This window comes from Coffea eugenioides, unplaced genomic scaffold, assembly GCF_003713205.1.
Source record: "Coffea eugenioides isolate CCC68of unplaced genomic scaffold, Ceug_1.0 ScVebR1_2729;HRSCAF=3810, whole genome shotgun sequence".
Classification (NCBI taxonomy): Eukaryota; Viridiplantae; Streptophyta; class Magnoliopsida; order Gentianales; family Rubiaceae; genus Coffea; species Coffea eugenioides.
The window spans coordinates 44594-55942 of NW_020863240.1; the positions used below are offsets into that span (position 1 = coordinate 44594).

At 32.5% G+C, this 11349-nt stretch overlaps 1 protein-coding gene across 1 annotated transcript; it reads right to left on the reverse strand.

The window, feature by feature from the left end:
- Nucleotides 1–4281: 4281 nt before the first annotated feature.
- Nucleotides 4282–4836, reverse strand: LOC113757093 (pectinesterase inhibitor-like). The gene has a single exon (XM_027300497.1). It carries the CDS (start codon nt 4834–4836, stop codon nt 4282–4284), a length of 555 nt encoding a protein of 184 aa, XP_027156298.1.
- Between the last annotated feature and the right edge of the window lie 6513 nt (nt 4837–11349).

Here is an 11349-nt window from a genome sequence, read left to right on the forward strand (position 1 = left end):
CTCATGTGCCAAACTGTTGTGCGTTTTCTACCATTCCTTTAATTAATTCCCATGGTTCTCGAAGAGTTTTGTTCACTAAGGCACCTCCACTTGTAGTATCAATAATGCTTCTGTCTCTATAGAGTAGGCCTTCATAGAGGTACTAGATTAAAAACTGCTCACTAATCTGGTGTTGGGGGCAATTTGTACACAACTTTTTGAATCTCTCCTAATATTCATAAAGGGATTCCCAAGGATGCTACTTAATACCACATATCTCTTTTTGCAGACTGGCAAATTGAGATGTAGAAAAATATTTCTCTAGAAATTTTTTCTTCATGTCATTTCAGGTTGCAATACTCCTTACAGGCAAATAATACAACCAATCTTTGGCAGCCCCCTTTAATGAAAAAAGGAATACCTACATCTTGATCTACTCCTCTATAACACCAGGTGGTTTCATACTCAACCAGACAACATGGAACTCCTAGAGGTGTTTGTGAGTCTCAACCTAGCAAACCATGAAAGTTTGGTAAGATGTGGATTAAACCTGATTTTCATTCAAATGTTACATTTTCAGCAATATCAAGAAAAGTAATGCAAAGTGGCTAGTGATTCAAGTCAGAAGCGGCCAATTCCCTTAAGGTTCTGTTGTTAGCCACCATTTCTGCTTCTTGCTCAGAACCACTTGAATAGTCACTTGAGGAGTCTCCTAACTCAACTGCTAAATTAAGCCCTAGGGATGCAGTAAGTGTTTGTCCCTCCATGCGTTTCCCAATCTCTTTCGTCAATCTACGCGCTATCTTCTCAACCTTAGGATTTTAAATTAATTCACCTATGTGAGAAGAACGAGGCATAGACGAGCAAAAATATCAGAAAATAAAATAAACTCAAAAAAACAAATAAACCAATGCTAATCCCCGGCAACGGTGCCAAAAAATGATAGGTATTGAGTCTGTACAATAATAAATTCCTGCCCACAAAAATATATGATAGAGTATAATGGTAAGTAGAGTCGTTTCCGCAGAAACTAGGGAAAATTCATAAGTGAGAATTAACAGGGGGTTTTAAAAAATTAAAATTAAAATAAATAATCAACATAAATAAAAACAACCAAATAGAAGAGAATTAAAATTAAATCAATAATACGTGAGTTCTAGCTAAATAATCAATAATGGTAAGTAGAGTCGTTTCCGCAGAAATTAGGGAAAATTCGTAAGTGAGAATTAACTAGGGGTTTTAAAAAATTAAAATTAAAATAAATAATCAACATAAATAAAAACAACCAAATAGAAGAGAATTAAAATTAAATCAATAATACGTAAGTTCTAGCTAAGGAGAAAACTTTGAAAGTAGTTCATATAATTGCTCATCGATGTAATAATAATTTCATTTATTCATTAACAAATAGGTTATAATTACCGCGCAAGCGATGACAATAAATTTTTTCTTACCGTATCAATAGTTAAGGTACACCCGTTAACTATTTCTTTAACTAAAAAATAACCCTAGGTAAGTCATAGAATTTAATTTCTTGATTGTATTAAAAACTAGAAAATCTCTGTTCTAATCAATAAACACAGTACCAGGGTTTATTTAAATTAGATCATATGTTTCTCTAACATAAAGTCAATCATGCTAGTTACCACTAATTTAAGATAATTAAATAATTTCGGATTTAATTATCTTAATTGATAGTAGATTGTTAGATTGAATTAAATATCGGGCCCTTGATATTCAAACAACAAAACAACCATGAGAAATTAAATCAGAAAACGTACAAATATTAATGAATAAAAAAACAGATAAAAACAATTTGATCTCATACTTGTAATTGAACCAAATCCATTGTTACTTTTTGACTAGAATAAAAAATTAGTTGCTCATTGCGTAAAAAATTCCCAAGTCCCAACGCAAAGCTATGAAACATCCCAAAAGACATGTGGCTAAGAAGAAAGAACAAAAGTTGTCTTTCTTTACAAAACCAAAGATATGATGCTTCAAATCGTTTTCCTCGGAAGTACTAATCACCAATAAAGCTAGCCGTCCTTTGTCCCCCTATTTTATCTTTAAAGTGTAGCTATCAAGATAAAGTATTTTTCTTAATTGGAAAAAGAAACTATAAGTTGTTTCCTAATTACTATCCTCACAATTTTCTGCCAAACGTCCGTTCAGAATCGGACTCGAATTAGGAAGTCTATGGTAGGATTTAGACACGCCCACGCTAAATTGGCTATGAGTCTTCTGCCGGAAATTTCCTCAATTAACCCCCTTTTTACTCTTTTTCTTGCCATTTTCCTATAATCAACAGCAATTGCCAAATAAAGTAGAATTCATCCAATAATACAATATTTAACCAAAATCACAAGAAAATATTCATAAATTTAATAGCAATTATGCACCCTATCAATAAGGTTAAAGAGGGTGCTTAGCATCTTCTTATTTATCTAGTTCATCACATTTTGGCCAAGGTGTGCTTGTTTAACCAACAAAATTACGACCATTTTTAACTAACACAAACTCAATTGATATTGAAGTCGCCTTATTATCGTAATCTGACTACTAAGGATTACTTACTAATCCATGTTTCCAGATTAATAGGTAAGCAAAATTTGGTCATCATATGTAGATAGCTATTGTTAAGGATTGATGGAAGTGGCCCTTTTATTCAATACATTATGTTGAAGAAGATTCAACATGGACTCTATATATCTCACATGCACAAAAGCCACAATGTCTGAATGGGAAGTAAAATTTCAGCCATTTTCAAGTGCTATATATAAAGACTTGACATTGGGATTTGACTACATGAGAGACTGAATCCAGAAATATATGTATGGAAATGGGGCAGAGACGGTCATCAGAAGGACAGTCCCTGAGCACTTCACGGCCAAGATTTGGCTAAAAAAAATTGTACGGTCCAAATTTCATCTTGTATCTCGATTTTAACAACGTGTGGGACCCATAAAATTTTGTTTTAAAATTAAACGTTGTTGAAAGTAAGTTACACCATGTGCAAATAAAGTTACGCGCTGTGCAAAATGCACATAACTACCAGGAACGGTTGCTCCTATATATATATATTTTTCCAAAACGGAATGAAACACACACACACAAATAATGAGAGACACGCAGAAAGCATCAGCAAACCGGCCCAAAAGCAATCTAAGGGAGACCCACAAGAAACACCCATCTAACGGTTGCTCCTATATGTATAAGCACAATTACGACATAGAAAAGTAGTTAATTTGCTATTAGGTCCCGTGCAAAAATGTATTTTTTTTTTACCAGAGGTGTAATTTTTCAAACTTGAATTATCAATTCTCCAAATTGTCCAACAAAAACGCCAAAGCAAAGGAAAATATGAAATTTTGATATAACACTACTAAAGAACACCTGCCACCACCTACGTAAAATTTGTGCAAGATCAGTACATTGTGGTTCATCTATTATCACTCAATTAATGTCATTAATCGTTCTTTCACAGTTCATATAGTCCAAATTCCGTTTTATAAAGACGTGATTATGTACTTGTTTTCACAGTTTGAGTAGTGTCCAACTGAATTGAATATTTTTTTAGCATGAAGCTGAAGAAAGTACAACTTTGAACTGCATAACTTCGTCTACTCCCAAATAGAAAAATGTGAAGGGACAGGAATTGGAAAAATTATATAAAGTAGCGATTTCCAATTGAGTTCTGGATTGCTCAATTTTCCACTCTCGTTTCTAAAATGTTTTCTTCACGTTTAAATTTTAATGTTATTGCTTCCTTTTTATAATAAAAAAGAAAAAAAAAACACGTTCCAGCAGGAAGATAGGGGCGGGTCTAGAGGGTGTGGGCAGCAAGTGAAGTCTGAATTAGGGGAAGGGGAAAACTGATATGGCCGAAGTAATATGGGCTGTGGAATTATCATTTGTCGTTTTCTTTGTTTTTTTTTTTGGGTTATATGTTCAATCAGTCAAATTGTTGACTATGTTCCATGATTCTTTTGATATTGGCAAATGATAATATCACAGCTCATATTTTATTTTCACAGCAAGTTTATGATGATGAAATGACAAAACTATCCCTCCTAAGTCCAAATTGCACTTGGACTTGAAAAGGGCAATTTTGATATTTTGTGTAAAAATGGCTGTGGAACTTGAAAAATGGGCTGCGGCATTAATAGCACCCAAAGAAAATAGAGCAGGGTATGAATTTACCTCCCAATCTTACATATGGTAGAGACAAACATGAACTCCGAGAGAGAGAGAGAGAGAGATGGCAATTTAATTAAGAAATATGTGTCTTTTTTTCACATATTAATTTCCTTGCAACATATTTGCTGTAACCAAAATAATATTACAAAGTTTTTGCTCTTTCTGACAAGCATTTGTAAGTGTTGGTGGTTCAGATAGTTTACGTTCCTTGAAACATTCATCACAAGTATCAACTTCAGTTTGAGCTGCTGATGCTTTGATATTCACGCCTGCATAATCACCAGCTTGCAATCGCTTGGTACAATCACCAAGAACGGAAATGCTGTTTGTATAGTTTTCCAAGCAAGTATTGTATATCTCTTTTGATATCTTATCAGTTGCCTTTTTTCCAAGGGAAGTGACCAGGGCTTGGGTTGATTTGGCATTGGTTGTTGATAAATCAATCGAAATTTGGCAGAGGCCGGCAAGATTTGCAGTGCGAGAACGAGGGTCTGACTCTAAGGCTTTGGTACAAAATGAAGGGTCTTTTGATTTAGAGCAAACACGTTCAACTAGATCTTGAGTTGCTTCCCCACATGAAGAATAATAGCCCAGAAATGCTAGGAAAAATAAAAGCAATGGAAAATATGATGATCTATGGCTCCAAGATAACTCCATTTTTTTTTCTCTCTTTTCTTTCAGATGGCGTTGTTTTACTTGTAAAAATCTCTAACGCTAGATATATATAAAGCTTCAAAATGAACATCAAAGGAAATAGTTCCAGCTATTTATTATTGCTTACCTTTTTTGTAGTAGATTACAATAACTTTCCTTGTGGGCAGTTATTGAGTCATAATGTTCTTGTTGGAGGCATATGTCCATCAATTAAAGCTCGACAAAGATGATGAATATCTAGACTTGCTAGGAGGATAAGGATTAGAGGTGGCAATTTGGATCGAGATCCATTTATCCATCCATATAATCCATAATTAAATGGATTTGGATTATCCATTTATAGTATTGGTTTTAAATGGTTGATCAAAGTAAAACCATTAAATTAAATGGATTTATATGGATTATCCACAAAAACCACATATATCCATTTACTTAAAAACCAAATAAAAAAAATGAAAAAAAATGATTAAAAAAAGGAGCTATCTTAAAATGGAGGCGACCGAATCTGAGCGAACAAATATATTTGTAGCTTTGAAAAGAACCTGCTCCATGGCTTCCTTTTATTATCTTTAAGAAACGATATGAAGCAAACCCATTACTTTTTCCCAACGATATCAATTCGCTATCTAACAGATTGGACTTATTCATTTACCGGTGGCTTAAGCTGCTCAATGTTCTCATTTTTTAAACCAGTGATAATTAGGTCTCCGCCTCATCAATCAGGTCTTGCCTTCATTTGTCCTCTTTCTCATCCAAATACACCTAAATTTTACAAGTACATAAAAAAGTATCTTCATATTACAAGAAATAGTAATACAAAAAAAAGTAACAAAAATATTTAAATGGATTATAAATGGATAATTGGTTCTTATTTAATCCATTTAGATCCATCCATTTAGATCCATTTATTAAATGGATTTAAATGGATTGGATAAATTTCATCCACCATCCATTAAGTCAAAACCAATTATGAACCATTTATCCATATTGCCACCTCTAATAAGGATCATAAGGTCAAAACAATAGTCATTCCATATAGCTAGAGATGGACTATTTTGTACTCCATTACTGAATCATGTGCATCCTGATTAATTATTTGGTGTTGCAAATACTAACCATAAAAGTTCTTTTCTTGTTTTTTGTGCAGTAAAAGGTATTGGTGGATGGAATGTCATGGCAGCATAGAAAGCTCCAATAGATTAACAATTATTTTGAAAAATTGACAATAGATTAACAACTATTTCAATGATGATAATAATGAAGAAGATAGTGGCACAGATAAAGATATTAATGACGATTAGTTCATCCCAATAATTTCAAAGGAGGCCAAGAAACGAAATGAGTATTCAAAAACTGGCAAAACAATACAAACACGACAAAATTTCAAGTACGATAAATGTGGAGTGTGTTAATTTCATTTAAAAATTTGTCAAATTTTTAGTTATTCTAAATTAAGAGGTATAGATTCTCTATCGTGTACTCCTTAAAAAAACTTTTAATAGATAGGTCGGGATTTATGCCTAAACCCCACCATTCCTTGATGGTTTCCTTTAAACAAAAAAGATAAACAACCATTTTGGTGAGGGTAGTAGTTTTTGAATTTAGTCCCTTCGGTGATTTGTCAAAGTTGTTCTAGTTGCCCTGACATTTGTTAAGGCTAATAAAGATAAAACTATTTAGAGGTGCTCATGAAAAGAAGAAATTTCACGGGAGTATAATTCTCAAAGACGAGAAATGTATCCACCATTGGCCTGTGTGTCTATCCCAAATAGCTTGTCATGCTTAACGTACTTATTTTATTTTAGCTTTCATACAATTTCCAGAGAAGAATATTTGAAAACCTTTACGAAATCATATAGTATATTCCAAACCTGTTACAAAATCATATAGTATATTCCAATAATGCATTTAAGATTTCAAAACTCTAGAAGCAAACACTAACTTAACGGGCAATCATGGAAAAATTATTTTGTAGCTAATCAAGTATCGTTTTTACGATATTGTGTACAAATTTGACCATGAAAAATAAAGTGAAATGAAAGGGGTATATCTTTCTTTCTTGCTTTCAACATTTACAAGTAGATTAATTCTTTCTTCCTTTCATGGAAAATTATTTCAAAATATATGAGAAACTTTTTATACACAAATCTTACGGATCAAATGGAAAAAAGTAACAAAATTTCTTTTTATTCTCTTTAATTAATAAAAGTAAGGATTAACACAAGATTACTCATAGGGTAAGAACGCATACCGAGCACTAAGCCAATTGTGATCAGTTGGTTATTTGTTGAAATCACAATGAACTATTTAATTCTTTTCCAGCAAACTTTGCCGATGGTCAGAGGAGAGTTTTTAGAGTTCTATTCACTGTTCGGTTTGAAATTTGAATCTTCTGCCTGATAGTTAGAGGAAGAAATGGCGTGAAGAAGAGTGAGAGGGTCTAAAAAAAAAATGCAAACTTTACAGGGCGGTTGGATTGAATGAACAGAATTGGTTAAGAACAAGTAGCTATCATATAATTAACTAAAAGGATTTAACGTTTTTCCAACTCTAATTTTCATATAATACTCAGTGAATTAACACGTAGAATTGAAAGTGGAAGGTCTCAGCTGCATTTAGTTGAAAGCCATTAGTAGCTCGTATCAAATCTCAATTATTGCAACCTCACATTATTTTCCAGCCCTCAAGTTAAAATGTAAAAAAAAAAAAGTTGGAATTAATTTGTAGGGCGTTGAAATTTTGAAAGATAGAGAATATACGTCATATGTCATTGTTATAGGTGGAAATATTTGTATATTTTGGGCACATGCATACCTACCCGTAAGTGTGTAGAAATAGCGCATTAATCCTTGGGTGAATAATTTAAAAGTAAGCGTGTATATAGAGACTTTGGGGTATATGCTTTTAAAACTCGGTTTCTACCTACTACAGTTCAACCAAAAAATAAATAAATAAAAACATACAGCATTTTTACAGTCTTACCCCCAAAGTCCAAAATTCTGTTGGGAAATGAGTAACATTGCAGGCATACAATATTAGAGAATATCAGACATAGAATATCAAAATTAACATAGGACAAATTACTTTTTTCTATAAACCAATTAAAACAGGAACAAACCAAATCACCAAGTAATGATATCAACAGTAATAATAAATTCAGTACAAAGTCTGACAATTTATACAATTTATCTAGACTTGTATACAATTTATACAAAATATATTTGTACAATTTATCTTCTTTTTTTAGTTATTAACATTTATATATTTTGGATTACAGTTACAATTTTCTTCACTATCTGAACTAGAAATATCATTGTAATAATCATCTTCTGTACTTTGTTCTTTTTCATTTATTAATAAGTTTAATAAGAAATTTTTTAATTAGAATAGACTGCAAATCTGCAAAAGAAATTCTACAAAAAGATGTTCAAAATATTATTTCAAAACAAATATTTGCTAGATGGCAAGCTATTTTATCTATATTTGATTTTGATATAGAATTTATTAAAGGAGAAAATAATTCTTTACCAGATTTTCTAACCAGAGAATTCCTGCAGGGACATGGATCCAGCAATGATGGCTCAAAGAAATGATCGTGAATACACAAATTATTTGAGAACTCAACGAGATTCTCCTAGCCTTCAAAATAAAGAAAAATCAATTCTATCCAGAGGATATGTCTATTCCATTCAGACTCCGAATGGAAGACAATTTATTCCAGCCTACCAAATTCCTAAATATGATGAAATATATATTCATAAAAGTCCCTATGCAACCATCACTCCAAAAGAAAGAGCCTTTATTATACAAAGACAAATTCAGAAAAACACCCTTCGACTTCTTACTCATCAGAGATTAAGCAGAAGTGGAGATTTTCTTCACAACGAATTTATTCAACATTATCAAGAACAAAACAGAGAATTATCTAACCGACTTAAAGATGTTATTTATTAATTTGCAGGAATATGGATTCAAAAGCAGGAAGTTCCAGGCCAAAGACTCCTCAAGATTATGAGATGAGTCTAACCCCTGTTACTCAAAATAGATTTCAACTATTATCAGATTTTCCAGCATTGACTTATAGTCAAGCTGCTACTCCAATTGCTTCTCAAATTAGACCCATTCAACAATTAGCAAAATCCCCAGAAAAATCTCAAGGAAATACTTATTTCACAAAGCCATTTACTCAACATATTACTTTAACTAGATTCCAAGAAATACCCATATACTCTACTCTTCATCAAGTTACTCAAAGGATCTTTCCTCCAAAATGCTATTGGCAACCAGATGACCCTTCAAAAAATCTAGATTATTATGAATTAATCCTTACAGATACTCAATCCGTAGAGATTTACCCCATTCCAGATAAAAAGAATCCAAATATTATTAGTCATTCCAAGTGTATTATAAAGAAAGTTTGTTCTCCTAATGAATGGACTTCTCTTTATTCCAAAAAATCCTTTTCAGTAAACTTTATTCCAGATGGATTTACATATCAAGATTACAAAATGGCATGGTATCGTGCTTTCCTTTTTAGACCATTCAACCATTCCTGGTTCTTCACATTCAAAGATAGTTGCAGTAAAGAATTCCCAATTTGGTTCAATCACTGGTGGAAATGGTTTGGACCCCAACCAGAGATTCTACCTCCAAATGTTCTCATGGGATTTCAAACATATCTAAAAAGAGCAAAGGGGGAAGAATATACGAGACCAATTTTATTCCATATGGAATTCAAAGTGCCATGGATATTTTGCTGGAGTTTCAAAATTCATCAAGAACTGGAAAAACCTCTGCCAATGTCATTGGTAAGAGAATTCAAAATAAAATGGTGGACTGGATTCAATCAAGAATTTGGCGATCAAACTAATGTGATCAGATTCTTGACCACTGGAGACAAATTAAAGTGGACAGCTACTACCACTACTCAAAAGGAGACAAGACAGTCAACAATCATTCCAACCACTACACCAACTCCACTCACTCCAAAAAGAGACAAAGAAAAGGTGACGGAAATGGCATCTGAGGAAACAGCCAGTAACTTTTTAATAAAGCAAATCATGCAGAATCCCGAGATGCTGAAAGAATATCTGAATTATTTACAAAAGCCAAAAGAAGAAGACAAAATAGAGGAGCCAGCAGGATCATCAGAATCTACTTTTGATCCTTTTGATGACCCCATCGGTGGACAAAATCCAAACGACTTTTGAAAAAGAATGTCGGCCACAACAAATGAAAGCAAAATTGAAATGAAGATGAAATGCAGAACCGAGCCTCTATAAATAGATTCAAGATTCAGAAGACAGGCATCGGCGAAAAAATATCAGAAGTTGTAATAGACTTGTCTTAGTTTTCCTACTACTCCCACTTACTCTTAGTTCTCCTACTATTCCCACTCACTCTAAAATAACCATTGTACTCAAAGTCTTTGTAGAAGTGGATTTCATCATTACAATAAAGTCTTCAAGGTTGGAATTCATTACAAGCTTCCGTTAGTCACTCAACAATCAAAAGTAAGTCCAACTACTTATGTTTATTGCATTTCAATACCTGGGAAAGAAGTGGTATCAGAGCCACACCCTTGTTTAATTTGCATACGCATATTAAACTTTGCATTTACATTTACTTTATTTGAATTACGTTTCTATTTTAACTTGGCTATTTCATGCATTTATGTTACATATTTTATTAAACTTTACTGAAAACGTTGGTAAGACTTGATGCTTTGTCAGACCGTTGGTAAGTCCAGGATAGGATGTTCCAGGCATAGGCTCGGTTGTTCCCGTCTAAGTAAAATTTAAATAAATATTAAGCATGGCTGCATTTCTTAGACAATTAAAAATAGGATCTAATTCAAAGCAAGAAAATGTAGTACAAAGTCATGAATATCATATGCCTATAAACAATTCAGATTGGACAATCCCAGAAGAAAAAATTGAACACATATATAGAATTGGCCCTTTAGATTTCAAAACTGCTTTATCAGTCAAAACCCATGAAGAAACAATATCTATTCAAGAAGAATATCAAACTATACAATTATTAAATCATAGTACAATTCAAAAATATTTAAGTAAAGGATATCGTTATATTCATATTGGATTAATACAAATTGCTGTAAAGCCCTTATTCCATTTAGGAGTTGATGCTCCAATATACCTAGCTTTAAGAGACACTAGACTCAAAAGATATAAAACATCTTTATTATCAATGATTCAAACTAATGTTTGCAACGGACCAATATATTTTAACTGTGCTCCAAATTTTTCAATAGATTTAACAGACCCTCATATATTAAATTCAGTTATACTAGATATTCATCTACAAGGAAATGAATTTGAAAAACATACAAAGAATTTTGCAATAATATACAGAATATATTATAGACCTTTATCTTCACATTTAAATCTAAAATTCATAATGACTCCAACTCTTAAAGACGAAACAACTTTATTACAAGTAGATGCAGATCGACCTACTACATATATTCCAAAAAGATTAAAATGGAATGAAATT